The sequence below is a fragment of the Mandrillus leucophaeus genome, unplaced genomic scaffold, assembly GCF_000951045.1.
Source record: "Mandrillus leucophaeus isolate KB7577 unplaced genomic scaffold, Mleu.le_1.0 Scaffold123, whole genome shotgun sequence".
NCBI classification, from domain to species: domain Eukaryota; kingdom Metazoa; phylum Chordata; class Mammalia; order Primates; family Cercopithecidae; genus Mandrillus; species Mandrillus leucophaeus.
In genome coordinates, this window is record NW_012100654.1 from 4,187,828 (window position 1) to 4,203,277 (window position 15,450).

The 15,450-nt window shown below is 50.6% G+C and overlaps 1 protein-coding gene across 1 annotated transcript in view; it reads left to right on the forward strand.

The window, feature by feature from the left end:
- The first annotated feature begins 3,220 nt into the window (after positions 1-3,220).
- Positions 3,221-15,450, forward strand: part of SEMA5B (sema domain, seven thrombospondin repeats (type 1 and type 1-like), transmembrane domain (TM) and short cytoplasmic domain, (semaphorin) 5B) — a 69,342-nt gene continuing 57,112 nt past the window's right edge. Inside the window, 2 exon segments of the mRNA XM_011971616.1 lie at positions 3,221-3,296; positions 3,332-3,379. Of these exon segments, the coding sequence (XP_011827006.1) occupies positions 3,221-3,296; positions 3,332-3,379 (124 nt within the window).

A 15,450-nucleotide genomic window follows, 5' to 3' on the forward strand; every position in this document is an offset into this window, starting at 1 on the left:
CACAGGGCAGGCTGAAGATGGCCAAGCAGGACCTGGGCAAGAGGACGGGCATGAAGGGAGCCAGGTGGCATTTGAGGTCACACAGAAGGGGTGGAAACAGAGCAGCCCAGAGCTGCAGGACATGGTAACAGGGGTAAAAGAGGCCTGGAAGAGGGGCAGCCACTAGTCTTCTCTCCTCTTGCTTTACCCTTTGCTCAGTTGAGCTGAACATGCATTTATTGAGCACCTACTTACTCCCCATCAGGCAGGCCCTGAGGATGAATGCCCCTTCTGACACGAAGCTGGCTGTCCATGCCTCTCCCCTCCTGGAGGCTGCCCAGCAGAGGGATCCGCCTCCAGCCTTCTATCACTATGAAATGTTTAGAACGCTGGTCCTGGGAGATGGACCTAACCCACCACCAAGAGTCTCTTTCTGCCCAGACGCTGTCATTCTCTGGCAGTTACCTATTTAGCTGTAAGGTTTTCAGGGACATAACTCTAACCACCAGTCTATGGGAGTCTATTAAAAACAAACAAACAAACAAACAAACAAACAAACAAACAAACGAAACAGCTCTGTCATCATGGGCTTGTACAACCCAGGGTTGATTTTCTTCCTTTCTGAAGTGTTTGGGATGCTGCGCGGGTCCCTGTGGCCCTACGCCCCGCCTCCCCAGCCGGCCTGTGAACATTCAGCTGCTCGCTTCCCCAGCTGAGTGAGCGGTTCTTTTCAGGGGCAACCGACTGCACATAGATTCCTGAGCCATGATCTCATCGGCTCATGAGAGGCCGAGCACGTCCACCCCACCGACTCGCATGGGACAGAGAAGGGCACCCTGGGGCCCAGGTGGGGCTAGGCCTGGTTCAAGGGTTTGCCCTTTGGGTTAGTGCCAGGGCTGGTGGAGTTGCCCACTGCCTGCAGCTCTGTCTCCTGTGTCTGTAAACTCAGCTGTGGGTCCCTGCCTGGGGGCAGGACTGGCTGGCTGGCTCCCCATCTGCCATCACTCCAGTGGGGGCCATTCACAGAGCCCCTAGGACACAGTCTTGCAGAGCTGGTCTGGCCCTGGCTCAGATGCCTTCCTGCCCACACTCCTACCTCCAACATCCCTTTAGTCGGCAAATATTTATTGAGTGACAACTGCAGTGCTTCCGAAAGTGGGCCCGTGGAGCCCTCGGATCCCAGCCATCTGGAGCGGTGGCTAACATGCTGGCTCCTCAGCACTGTGCCAAACCTGGTGCATCAGAATCTCTGGGGTGGGGCCTGGAGACCTGCATTTTAATTGGTTCTCCCCAGTGAGACTTTTGTACTCTAATGTTTGAGACTTGCTGACTGTGATGGTTAATTTTATATGTTAATTTGGGTGGGCCACTGTGCCCAGATATTTGATCAGACATTATTCTAGTGTTTTTGTGAGGGTGTTTTTGGCTGACATTAACATTTAAATCCTAGGAGCATGAGAGGCTGGCTAGGCAGAGCTGTAGTCCCTGTTGCCAGCCCTGACTCTTCTCTGGGTAGAGGGTTCTGATCCTGGTGCTCTCCATAAGACAGGACTGAGTTCTAGGAGTGCCAGACTTAGCAAGTAAAAATATAGGTTGTTCAATTACATTTGAATTTCAGGTAAGCAACAAAGAGTATTTCAGTATGAGTATGAGTATGTCTCATGCAATATTTTGGATACACTTATACTAAATAATTATTTGTCATTTATTTGCAATTCGTTTATTATTCAGTGATCCTGCAACAGCTCTGGACACCTTCCTCTCCAGCATGGAGTCAGAGATTGCTTTCTGTTAATCATATGACCCTTTACAAAGGGCTTTCTCAAATGTGATCTCATTCAGTCCTCGTAAGAGTGGGACAGGGAGGCATAGTAGGCATCATCCTTCTCCTCCTCCTCATTTCACAGCAGGAGCTGAGCCTAAGAGACTGTCAGTTTCTCACCTGTGATGAGAGAGGCCCTGACTGCACAGTGTAACCATCTGGAGGGCTTTTCTTCTTTTTCAAGACAGAGTCTCACTCTGTCGCCCAGGCTGGAGTGCAGAGGCCCGATCTTGGCTCACTGCAATCTCCGCCTCCCCAGTTCGAGCAATTCTTGTGCTTCAGGCTCCTGAGTAGCTGGGATTACAGGGGTGTGCAACCGTGCCTGACTAATTTTTGTATTTTTAGTAGAGACTGGGTTTCACCATGTTGGCAAGGCTGGTCTTGAACTCCTGACCTCAAGTGATCTGCCCGCCTCGGCCTCCCAAAGTGCTGGAATTACAGGCGTGAGCCACCGTACCTGGCCCCGGAGGGCTTTTAAATCACTCAGATGTGTTTGTGTGATGTGTTTGATGTCTGCAACTTACTTTGAAATGCACTAAAAAATAAAATGGATGAATGCATGGGTAGACAGATGTGTGATAAGGGAAATACAGCAGAATGTTGGTAATAGAATCTAGATGGCGGGTATACCAGTGTTCACTGTGCAGTCTTTTAACTGCTTTGTATGTTTGAAAATATTCTTAATAAAATGTTGGGAGAAAAAAAACATGGATGCACAGGCCTAACCCCAGATCAATTAAATCTGAATCTCTGCAGGTGAGGCCCAACCAGCTGTATTTTTTCAAAGCTACCCAAGTGTAGCCGGGCGCGGTGGCTCAAGCCTGTAATCCCAGCACTTTGGGAGGCCGAGACGGGCGGATCACGAGGTCAGGAGATCGAGACCATCTTGGCTGACACGGTGAAACCCCGTCTCTACTAAAAAAAAAATACGAAAACTTAGCCGGGCGAGGTGGCGGGCGCCTGTAGTCCCAGCTACTCGGGAGGCTGAGGCAGGAGAATGGCGTAAACCCGGGGGGTGGAGCTTGCAGTGAGCTGAGATCCGGCCACTGCACTCCAGCCTGGGCGACACAGCGAGACTCCGTCTCAAAAAAAAAAAAAAGCTACCCAAGTGATCTGATCTAACCCATCACTTCTCTCTGTGTACCAAGCATCACCTGTAGGGTACAGGTACCTTACATCAGTGGTTCCCCAACTGAGTGTGCAATAGTTTCTGGAGAGCTGGTTAAAACACAGATTACTGGGCCCTGCCCCCAGACTTTCTGATCCAGTAGATCTGGGGTGAGGCAGGAGAATTTGCATTTTAAACAAGTTCCCAGGAGGTGCAGATGCTGCTGGTCCTAGGAGCACACTTTGAGAAGCATTTCCTGCATCTGCACAGCCCAACACAGGGCGGGGAAATGATGAGAGTATATAAACCACATGCTGCATCTGTCAGCAGAGGAAGCTGTTGGCTGCGTGAGGGTCAAAAGGAGCTTCATGGATGAGCTGGCATTTGTCTGAGCCTTGGTGGCTGAGGAGGTTTTCGTTGGAGGAGAGGGCATTCTACAGGGATGGGCGAGCAGAAGTGAAGGGATCGAGGTGGGCAAGTGCATGATGTGAAGAGTATCTAGATTTGGGATGTGATGAGGAGGTTGGATAGAGGGGGAATGGCCAAAGAGGAGGCAGGAGAGGGAGTTTGAGGCAGATGGAAAGGCCTTGCTATGCAGGGCATTTGGATTTGATTGTGTAGGCAGTGGGGAGCTGGTGGGGGTTTTAAGCAGCAGAATAATGTGACCAAATCATTGCTGTAGACTGTGTTCTGGCAGCTTTGTGTAGGACGGATTGGAGAGGAGAGATGAAAGATAGGAAGCGTACTTAGGAGGCTATTGTGAGCATCTGGAGAGAGAGACGGAAGGTCCGCATAATCACAACACTAATAATGATGATAAAATAATGGCTGACATTTATTGAGTGTTTTCTAGGTGCCAGATAGTGCTATGTGCTTCCGCAAACATTATCTTTTAATCTTCACAACTGCCCTGTGTGGTTTTACAGTTGAGGGAACTGACTCAGAGAGGCTAAGGGAGCCTGGGCTGGGATTTGAACCCAGGGCTGCACGTTTTGTGGCATGAGTGCTTCAGTGTCAACCCAGGCTGTGCCAAAGCAGGGGGGTTGTGGGGAGGAGAAGGGGGAGGGCAGGTCTCTGCCTTGGTCTCCGCCTCCTCAGGCAGAAATCCGTGTTCCCTGGCTCAGGGTCTCATCGTCCTTCCTTCCCCTGCCAAGGCTGAGGCGCAGCTGGGCAGGGGAGCATCCATCACACTCCTTTCCTGCCAGGCAGCAGCGGCAGCTCTCCTGGCAGACAGGGGCTCAGCTGTGCCTCTGCTTACTCCACTGCTCCTCACCCCTGGACCCAGAGTCCCCACTCCATCTCTCCTTGTCTGGTGCTCCCCACGTCTGCCTGCAGACCACACCTGTGGGCACTTGACTAAAGCTTCCGGGAGGAAAATGACATGGCTTCCCGCTCGCTTCCGTATCTCTGCTGTCCTTGTGGACCTGAGCGGAGGACACTTCCGGGCTCCCTCCCCAGAATTCTTGCATTTCAGATGCTCCTCCAACAGGCCTCTACGAGGATAACTCTATTCCAGTTCCATTGTGGAAAAAGAGAGCTGGGGGTGGGGGCCGGGCCTACAGGGTGAGTCATAGATAAAGTCCTGCAAATAGTAAGCCTGTTAGCTGTTATTCTTATTATAACTGAGCTCTATGAATATGGAACTTAAGGGGCTTTGGCACCAATGGCCAGGTTTAAAGAGAGACATTCATTAAGCACTGGAAGGGTTTTGTCAGCCCTTGACCATCTTTCTGTCTCCAAGAAGGGCTTCTTTTATACCAGATCAGAAAGAGCTCACTGTACTTCTCTTAAAGAGACCACCTCCCTTCTCTTCCCATCCCCTGGCCCAGGGCTGGAGCTCTCTATTCTGCCCACAACCAAGCCCCATGGCCTGCTCACCTCCTGGACACCCTCGACCTGAGAGGTCCTCAGGCATGTGTCCCTGCCTCACCCTCCCCAGCCCATACACCCAAACCCAGAAGGACTAGTCACCTGCCTTGTAGGCGCTCAGGGCTAGGGCGGCAGTGAGGCTGCATCATTGCACCTGCAAAGAAGCTTTGAAGGAATGATCTGGATCTCAGGCATGTGCGCAGGCGAGTGTGCACCCACATACACCTTCCTGTGTCTGGGGCAGTGGTGGTGGTGGAGTCCCAGGCCTGGCCTTCACTCAGACCTGTCTTTCCCCTGTGTGTGCGCAGGAGTGAGGGGGCTCACCTGGCAATGGGAGTAGGGCTGAGAGCAGTTCCCAGAAAGGCTTCTGGCTGGGGCTGGACAGTGGGTTTTTGCTGGTCCTTGCTCTTTCTCCCACCCTCCCCACTACATCAGCCAACCACCTCAGGCTTCTCCCTCCCCGCCTGCAAGTGTGTGTCACATGGCGGGAGCAGATGGGGGGTGGTGTGCTTGGGCTTTCTCTCCCCTCAGCCAGCCATTTGCTCTCCAGATGGATCTGGGCACTGACAGGGTGTACATTCGGGGAATGGCAGCCTGCTCCTAGCCGGCCCGACGCTGTGCCCTGCTGAGCTGGAAGACAATTATGTTCTGGAAGTTCAGGAATCTGAGCTGGCAGGACCCAGAGTACCAGGAATTGAGCCTGGTGAAGAAGACTCACAGCCCTCCAGAAGGAAATCCTGAATGGGGTTTAAGGAATTTCTCCCTACCTTCCCCTCCCTCTCCGCCCATCCCCACTCCCATACCTCTGCCCCTCTGTCCTGGGCTCCACACTTGGTGGGTTGTAGATTTCCAGAGTGGGATAGTGAGGCTCCACATTGCCTGCCCTCCCTGGGAATCTACAACCCACCAAATCTGCAGCATCGTGCAACCCCAACACAGACCCCAAACACTTTCCCTTCACTGTTTCATTTATTGCACAAACACCATCATAACTGCAATAACGTACACCAAAAGGAACAAAACTCTGTCCATTTCACGACCTTCACAGATGAACTGGCCTCAGTGTTCTTTATTCGCTTCTGATCACTGTCGGTGTTCCACCCCTCCTCACTCTGCAGCACCCTCCACTGCCTGCCAGGCTGGGCCCCACTCATCTTGGGGTGGGGTTTGGGGTTCTGCTTTTGGCTGGTCACATGGCAGAGGCTGAGCTGGACTAGCTTATGTCCTCTGGGTTAGCAGCTCATTGGCTGGCTCCCCTCAGGGCACCAGAGGCCCCAGGCCACTTGGCATCGAGTCTGGAAGCTAGGGGTGTAAAGGGAGAGAAGGACGTAAACGTAGCTTGAACACAGGCTGGAGTCAGGGGCTCAGACTGGGATGAGCATCCATCATTTCTCTTTGCTGACCCGGAATCAATACTGCTCACTCCCCAAAGAGAGCATTGTGAGTGATTTTTCTGGAGACCTTGGGATCCTATTATGTTTACCTCTTAGATTTCCAAAACAAGGTATATAGACACTCTGAATGACCTGTCATTAATCCGTAGGGGTTCTCCCACAGTTTCCAGGCTCCCAGCTCCCAGTGGCTCGGGGCCTTATCCAGTGTGAGCCATCACGGCTTGACTTGGGGAATAAGGGTGTTTCCGGGAGCCTGGAGAGGCTGCGGGGTGGGAAGGCAGACCTGGGCTAACTTCCCGCTCTGAGCATTTGGATCTGTAGCTGCTCTCAGGGCCTCTGGCTTCTCATCAGTTAAATGGGAGCCATGACAAGCCTTCTGCAGACTTCACAGGGAATCTGATGGCATCATGGTTGTGAAGAGCAGCAAGGACCCATCCACATGGGGATTTGCATGATTCCTGACATGGCCTTTCTGCTTGTCACCTATCCTGCACCCAGCCCAGCATCCCAACGGCTCTTACCAACTCAGGTGGGGGTCTCTCTCCCCAGTGCTGGCCCAGTTACATCTGTGAGATCATCTGGAGCCAGTGGTTAAAGAGCTGAATAAAGTCAAACCATAGCACAGATAATGCAGAACAGGGTGTGATCCAAGAACAATTTTTATTTTTAATTTTATTTGACTCAAATTTCGAGGGTGACTGATCCAGGCTGAGTTTTGCACACACGTAACTGGATGAGGGGAGAGATCTGGAGTGTGCCACATGCCAGGGAAAAGGGCTGGCATGCTTTACACACGGGCAGCAGAACCATTTGTCTTACCATGTGGCTTGGAGTTGCACTCATTTGAATACATCTTAAGTCACTGTACACTCTCCATAGCATTAGTTCCTGGCTCCAAAAAGTGTGTTTCTGCTGCTTTCCCAGGAAGGCAGGGGAGACCGGTGTTAGAGAGAGCTTTCACCAACTGCCAGCCTATTCCTTGTCACCACAGACAGTGGAGTAAAAGGGTTTAAGTTGCAGCAAGAGGAAAGCAAGTCAAGTAGTGGTAGAGCTTCCTATCTGGAGCAGGGAGGGACTCTTCTCAAAACTTTCCACGCTGGGGAAGTGAATCAGCCATGGTGGATCTATCAGCGGATCCATGTGGACAACAAGCATTTGTTGAGTGCTTGTTCCGCTCTCAGTGCACAAGTATCCCACCTTCACAAGTCTGTGAAGAAGTTGTTATGATTGCTATTGTTGTTGCTATCATTATTCCTCCTGTTTTTTAAAGAGAAGGGAGGCAGCAAGGCTCAGGGATGAAGAAGACGGTGCCTGTTGCTCCCACTGGGATTGTGTCTATTAACGAGTTCAGGAGTGGCTGATATCAGGGCTTGAACCACAGTTTCCCACTCCAAGTCCATGCTCTTCTCACCATGCCCCACCTGCCTTCCAGAAAGCCTTGGGGAAGGCTTCTTGGGCAGAGGCCCACCAGCACCCACGCAGCAATCAGTGTGTGAACACCTTCCCCACTGGGCATTCAGGAGCAGAGACTCACTTTCATTCATCAATAGACATGGGCTGAGGATCCAGAGGTGAATAAGACCTCATTCTTGCTGGCTCTTGGCAGGCAGGCCTGTTAATATCTTTGCTTCATGGCCCACGATGGATTTGGAAAACATTTCCGATCAATTACCTGGAGCAGAATTATCACCTGCCACATCTCCCTTCTCAAGGCTGGCTGCTTTATGAGTGTCTACACTTTCAACCATGAGTGGGCACATTATCCATAGTCCCTTTGCCTGAGAGCAAAGATTCGTTGCCCTTTGTTCCACTATTCAGTCATTCTCTTATTCAACAAATAATTCAGTGTCTCTTATGTGACGGGTGCTGGGTTAGCAGCTAGGGATATAGCACTGAGCAAAACAGACATGGTTCCTGCCATGAGTTTGCAGACATTAACCAGATAATTCTCCCATCCCGCTCTGATGTATTCCCAAGGACTAAGGTGGTTTGTTCAGGAGTGACTTCCTCAGGCATGGCACTGCAGGGCACTATGCTGCCTCAGGGTCAGCCCTCCTGTCCCCTGGGAATTACAGGCCACTGGGTAGTGCTCCAGGACCAGGTCTTTATTGATCATTCCCTTTGGAAGGAGGCAAAGGACTCTCCCCTCTCCAAGCCTTCTGGCTCTTGACCCAGCCCTTCCTGTGAGTTGCCCCAATGGACACACTTAGAAGGGCCCCTAAAGGGAAGGCTATTCTGCTCAACCCCCAGAAAGAAGGTATATTTTGCAAAGAGGCCCAGTTTCTCTGTGCAGTTTGATGATTTGGGAAAAGCATGGGCACTGGAGTTAGGCTGATTTAGACTTCAGTCCCAGAATTGTCCTTCCTAGTTCTGCGACCTGGGGCGAGTCATGAACATCTCTGTGCCTTAGATCCCCAGCAGTAAAGTAGGGGCAATAATACCTACCTACCTTGAAGGAAGGCTGTGGTGATTAAACGAGATGTTCATGAAAGTTTCTGATGCATATTTGCCATTTAATAAATGTGTCTCACCCTTTCTTCTGACTTTTAACTTCTAAAGGACACGATTACCTCTTGAGTTGATACTTACCAAACAAAGCCTTGCCAATATTAAAAGGTAAGGAAATGGGAAACTCTCCTATTCTATAGCTGCTGGGCTATAGCAGTGGTTCCCAAAGTGTGGCCCCTAGACTGTAAGCATCACCTGGGAACTTGCTAGAAATGCAAAATCTTGGGCTCCACCCTAGATCAACTGAATGAGAAACTCTGGGGCAGGGGCCCGACAATCAGTTGTAACAAGCCCTCCAGGCAATTCTGATGCACATTAGTGTGTGAACCTCGAGGCTGGAGACTGCAAACCAGTTGTCAGTGGGCCAGATTCTTTCACAGATGTGTTTTGTTTGGCCTCTGTCATCAGCTGGAGCTGAGGAGCAGCTCCCCCTGAGGAGTGATGGTGCCCTCCTGAAGGGGTTCACAGTCCTCGCTCTGCCACTCCCTTTTGTGTGACACCAGCTGGCCTCACTTGGCTGCCCACCTGCTGTGGGCATTCACATTTGCAGCCCAGGCTCTAGGTCAGGGGCAAGTGTGGTTTCTGAGCCCTAGAGAAGTAGCAGTTCTGCTTCAGCGGGTCCTGAACATCAGCTGAGACACGGAGCCACCCAGCTCTGCAGGAAATAGGAACAGGGTGGACCGCTTTCTAATTCCTGAAACCAGCAGCCAGGTCTTGCTGGTTGAGCTTCAGTATTTGGTTTGAAGTGTTGTGAGTTCCCAGCATATAACATACACCCACATTCAACTGTAAGTCCAAAAATACCTTCCACAGCCAAATAGAGATGATTCTTACATTCCCCACTACCTCAGATTATCTGCCTCGCTGCTCTCTGCCACCCGCGCTGTTGGCACAAACTAATGAGCAGTGACTTTCCCTGCGTCAGGGAACGGAAAGCAGAAGGGACCAGTGACTCCAGCATCCGCAACAGTGAGTGGGACACAGAAATATCAATGCAGGTGGGTGCCAGGAAGGCTGGGGGCACCTAGGGGCTGTGGTGTCCATGAGGTGGAGCAGAATGGGAGTGGAGCTGGGAGCTCTCATTGGAGACACTGAAATAGAGAATTATGATCAGAGGCCCTGGCAGTAGCAGGCATCCTGACCAGGAGAGAGAAAGAAAATGCATCCAGAACCCAGCATGGGATAGGACACAGGGAGGAAACTCTGGGCAGTGGGAGAGGAACTGGGCTGGACTCAGCTTTGGATACAGGGAATCAGGAGGAGACCTGATCCCTAAAGGGTGGCATCCCTTCTCTGTGCCCCACAGCCAGGAGAGAGCACCAAGCCCCTTCACCTTCCTTCCTGGGGAACCTCTCTCCAAAGCATCCCTGGAAGGAGGCGGGAAGCAGGTTGACTAAGAGCATGGGCTTTGGCATCAAAGAGATCTGAGGGCAGATCTGGCTCTGCCACTTCTGGTCTGACTTTGGGCAAGCCGCCCGACCTCTCTGAGCCTCAGTTTCCTCATCTGAAAAAAAGGCAGCAAAGCTTATTTTATAGCCATATGGTGAGGATAAAATGAGATCACATTTGAAAAACAATTAGCACACTGTCTGTCATAGAAAAAAGAACATGAGAAAGCTTAGATATAATTAAAATTATTCGAGCACAGAACCCATGTATTTTCACCAGAAGTCCTGGTATCTGGGATTTGACAAGTTGAGGATCATTGGTGAGAAAAATGGAGTCAGATGTAAGCATTGGCAAGTGAACAGAGGATAGAATGCTCAAAAGAGGGGTTCCCCAAAGACAGAAAATGACCTGCCCCAAGACTTATGGCCCATAGCATTTATTAGGACCCTTGATGAATGTTGGGTAGAAAAGATGTAAGAATGTCCTGACAGCGATGGCCACCAGACACAGCTGAGGTCACCAAGAGATGTGGCTGGAGTAAAGCTGCCCTGGATTGAAGGAGGAACTGTCTTCCCTGGAGCCTGGAGGATGGACAGGATGACCTCAGATGCCCACAGAGACATTATCAACCATAGGAAGATCCAAACTGACCTGATTTCCACTGCCCTTCCATTTCTACTGGAAAGAAATGTATTTCCAGTAGTGTTGGGGTGGGCGTTGGAGTAGGGTACATAAGAGTGCAAACAGCTGCTTCTCCCACCCTTCCAATCTAAGAGGCACAGCACCTGTGGGCTGGACCCCCATCCTACCCTGCTACTAGGTCACCCCCAAGGCCACCATCCCTCACTCAGGTTCATTGCCTCTAGGGAGGCAAACCCTGAAAAAAGAGCCTGGGGTTGGGGATTTGCATCCATACATTTCCGTCTCTGTGCACCTGTGTAAATGGTCCAGAGGAGAATAAAGCAGACCATAATTATCACAATTATAATAACAGGGGAGAGGCACAGATGCAGAAGTATAATCCAAATTAAACTGTGAAGGAGGTAGCTACATCACCTCTCAAGGCCCTTTTTACACTAATACTCTGTGAGTCTCTGAGCCTAAACCTTCCTGGGGGCCCAATTCTGATAATGTGGTGACATGAAGACCAATTGACTTTTGGATTTACAGTTTTCTGGGAAAGTGTTGCTGAGCCTTGGAGAGGATCTGCACATTTTCTGGAGAGAAGGGGGTAGCCAGGGAGGTCAGGAGCGCATGGAGGATGCAGGAACACATGCTAGCTCTAGTCAAGGCTGCTGTCCTTGGGCGGGCTGAGGGCTGGGCCTGGTGCGTGGTCTCTCGTGCACATAGAGTGACAGGGCAGAGCCCTGGGCCAAAAGAGAAGTATGAAGAGCTTAGTTTTGACGCCAGCCTGCTTCTTCCCCTACCTCCTTCTCAGTCCTCCTCTGGGAAGGCAGAAAGGGTCAAAAGGCCTATCTCAGTCCAGGTTCCCTGGAAGAAGCAAAGCCTGAATATATTCTTGAGCAAGTGACCAACCAGGTAGTGCCCTCCAGAAGAACCAGCATAGAGCAGAGGACGAGGCCAAGGCTACACGATCCCACGATCCCACGAGGAGCCCTGGAGCATGAATAGCACCACAGAATCCGCTGCACCTGGAGACATGGGGGCTGGGCTTCTATACTCCTCTGTCAGCTGGTGATTGCCTAAGAGCCTTGGAATGGTGGTGAGGGTTGTAGTCTCCAGGAGTCTGCAGTGGGTGAAGGGCAGGCCTCTGGAGAGGGTTGCGGGTGTGAACCATTAACAGCCAATCTGGATGGGTGCACCCACCCATGCATGGGGCAGGCACCAACAGCACCTGCTACTCTTTCTCTCCTAAGAAATGTCATGTTAATTCAACACAAGAAGATCCTTGCTTACTTCTGAAGATAGTTTCGAAGTCGTGTAGGGGTAGTTAGGAGGAGGAATTCTAAGGTTCTTCACCACCCTAAAATCTACAGGATTACATTCAAAAGTGAATAATTGCTGGGATAATTCTTCCAAGACTTGTCACTTTTAAAAGCTTATTATAATAAACATTCTTAAGGCTGGGTGCGGTGGCTCACGCCTGTAATCCCAGCACTTTGGGAGGCTGAGTCGGGCAGATCACCTGAGGTCGGGAGTTCAAGACCAGCCTGATCAACATGGAGAAACCCCCTCTCTACTAAAATTACAAAATTTAACTGGGCATGGTGGCGGGCACCTGTAATCCCAACTACTTGGGAGGCTGAGGCAGGAGAGTCGCTTGAACCCAGGAGGCAGAGGCTGTGGTGAGCCAAGATGTTAGCGTTGCATTCCAGCCTGGGCAACAAGAACAAAACTCCGTCTCAAAGAATAATAATAATAATAATAATAAACATTCTCACAGTGAACTTCCACGCTGAGTCGGCACTCCCCTCACACAGAACTGTTGCTCAGAGTGGTTGTTTCTCTTAAGGTGACCCAGCCAGTCAATACGGTCCATGTCTAATAGGACAATTTCAGGCAGTACTACAGACTTCTGGGACTATTCTTTTTAGGAGGGGCCCTTCTCTGAGCAACTCTTTAAGTCACAAACCTCTTTGCATGCTCCAAAGCATCAACTTCAAATGAAAACATTTATCAACTGTTTCAGTGTTCAAGACACTGGTAGGTCCTGGAGGCTGAAAAAGGAAGTGGTATCTGCCTCCCGGGGTTTGCAGTCAAACCAAGAGCCGTATTTGGAGCGAATGGGGAGGTTTGATTAAGTGCCAAATAAGAGGGTAGGTGGACATCACAGGAAGTGGGGAGGAGGAGGGAACTTCTGAAGGGGAGCGGTGTTCCAGCATGGCCTTCTGAGAAGGGTCTGGAATCAGAGAGATTCAAGCTAGCTGCTGGAGAGTCCCTTTCTTCCAGCTGGTTGTCGCTGGGCCACCTGTGCCAAGAAGCGGCACATCCAGCCATTCATGTGTTCACACAAACCCGTGTCGGCTGAGCTCCCACTGTCTGGCAGGCTGTGAGAGGACTCCCTCGGAGCTCCCATCTCATGCAGCCATGGCCCACTCTACTAGCTGCTTTCCAGTTCCTAATCCTGCGTCCTGGGTCATCCAGATTGGGAGGCACTCTGAGCAGCGTGTCTGCTCTTGACTTTACCCCACTCTAATTAAACAAGTGGTCGCTTACTTATCTCCCTAGAGAGAAGAGGTTTTAGGGTAGGGAGTGTATCACTTATGAATGCTTTTGGATGCATGTAACAGAAAACACCACCTACAATAACTTTAAACATAGAGATTTATTTAATCACTTCCCAAGAGGTTTCAGAAGGGGCAGCAGCTGCCGGTCTTTGCTCACTGGCTCAACAGCATCAAGGTATTCTGTTGCCCTCTTGGCTCGTCTCTTGTCTTATGGTTAAAACAGGGCCGCTGTAGCTCAAGACATCACATTCAAGTGCAAAGGAGGAAGGTGGAGAAAGGAAAGGGATTGGTGCCCACTGAGTCTATCTCTTACAAGGAAGACAAATGTCCTCCCAGAGCCTGTAGCAGACTTCTGCTTATTTCTCCTTGGTCAGACCTGGGCACCCGTAGCTTCAAAAGAGGCTGAAGAAGCAAGTGTCTCGCCTGAGGCTGGAAACATTGCCACTCTGTGCAATGTGGGAGTTTATTATCAAAGACAATGGGGGAATGAATTTCAGGGAGGCAATCACGTTAGCCACAGAGAGCTGGTGACTTCCTCGTATAATCCCAGGCACTGAGCTCCTGCCCAAGAAACTTCTGGACAGTCCCTACCACTGAAACGTCAAGTTGCTTCTTCCTAGCCCGTCCTTAGATGAACCTTGAGAACATTATGCTAAGTGAAGTAAGCCAGTCACAAAGCTACCCTACTGTCCTCTTCCCTCCAGCACACGGAATCAAACACCAGCCTCCTCGCCCTCCCTCCCTGACTCAGCCAGGAGGCTGTTCTCCTGGTTTCTGCTCAGTTTCACCCATTGTGGAGCCCCTCTGGGAAAGTTAAAGGGAGGGAGAATGAAAGAGGAGGGAGAGTGTTAATTAAACACCAGATGTTTAACTCTGTTAATTAATGGCTCTGTCACCCTGAGTGGCAGCAGCCTTCTCTTCTCTGTCTCCTTCACCCTCACTATTCTCTTTTTCTCTGGAGGGCCTTGAGTTTGAAGCTAAAGGACTCAACATTTGTTCAGTGGGGCCCTGAGACCAGCAAAGGGTGAAGGGAGAAAGCTGGCTAGGGCAACCCAGGAAGAGGGGATTCCCTTGTCCAGGAGGGAGGCATAGACATATTTGGCGGTAGGAACGGAAAGAAGGAACAGTGGGAGAGAGACCAAAGCCCAGAGGTCAAAGGAGACATGTTTTGTTTGGTGCATGTAGGGATTTCAAAAAATGCAAGCGGTTGCAAGCTTTTAAAAATGGGGAAAATGTCACATAAATCCAGATGTGCAGATCTTTAAAAATAGGCAGGTCGGGGCCTGTGTCCTCACACAACAACAGTTAACTGGTGGAAAGTGGAGCGGGGTAGCTGGTAGCTGTCCCACCCAGACGAAGCGTGTGTCCTCCCATCCTCCTCTGCCTCCACCCCACATACTTGGCTCATCTATCACATGTCACCTGCCATCCCATCTGGGGTTGGGATCCACTGAGGTACAGGTGCCAGGACTCGACAATGGGTTGCCTGTAGGAGATGATAGAGAGGAGAGCCTGAGAATGCTGAAATGTGAGTCAGGATATTTGGGGAAATTGTAGGACCAATGACAGAAATGAGGAACGTGGGAGGAGCAGGTTAAGGGAGAAAAATGGCAAATTTATTTTGGGCAGGCTGCGGTAGTGATGCCTGGATGACATGGAGACGGAGGCAGCCTGGTGGTCTGGAGTCTGGAAGAGAAGGACTGGCAATCCGCAGAGCTGGTGGGGCAGGGGTGGAAGTGAAAGCCCTGGGGAGGGAGGGAGGAAGGGCGGCTGAGACCACCCAGTATTGCCTACAGTGAGAGAAGAGGGAATTGAGGATAGAACCTTTGAGAACCACACATTTGGGAGAAAGAACCAGAAAGAAAAGTTAGGGTCAACTGAAAGGGTAGAAAGAACCTGGACTGTGTAATGAGAGAGAAGTAGAAACAGGGTTCAATATTTTTCTGGGCACTTTCCTCTATATGATCTGTTTTGATGCCCAAGTGGTATTTCCAGAAAGCCAAGGGAGTCAGATGTTCTGCTCCTCCCGATGCCCCGTGTTCTCTGTCTCCCTGCTACAGCTGGCTCCCCAGTGAGACACGAAATCAGCCACTTATATCAGCTTTTTAACCTCTTTCCTGCCTTTCAGATTCTTAGCTCTAATAACATTGGAATAAAATCAGCCACTTACATCACAGCTTTTTCTCCTCTTTT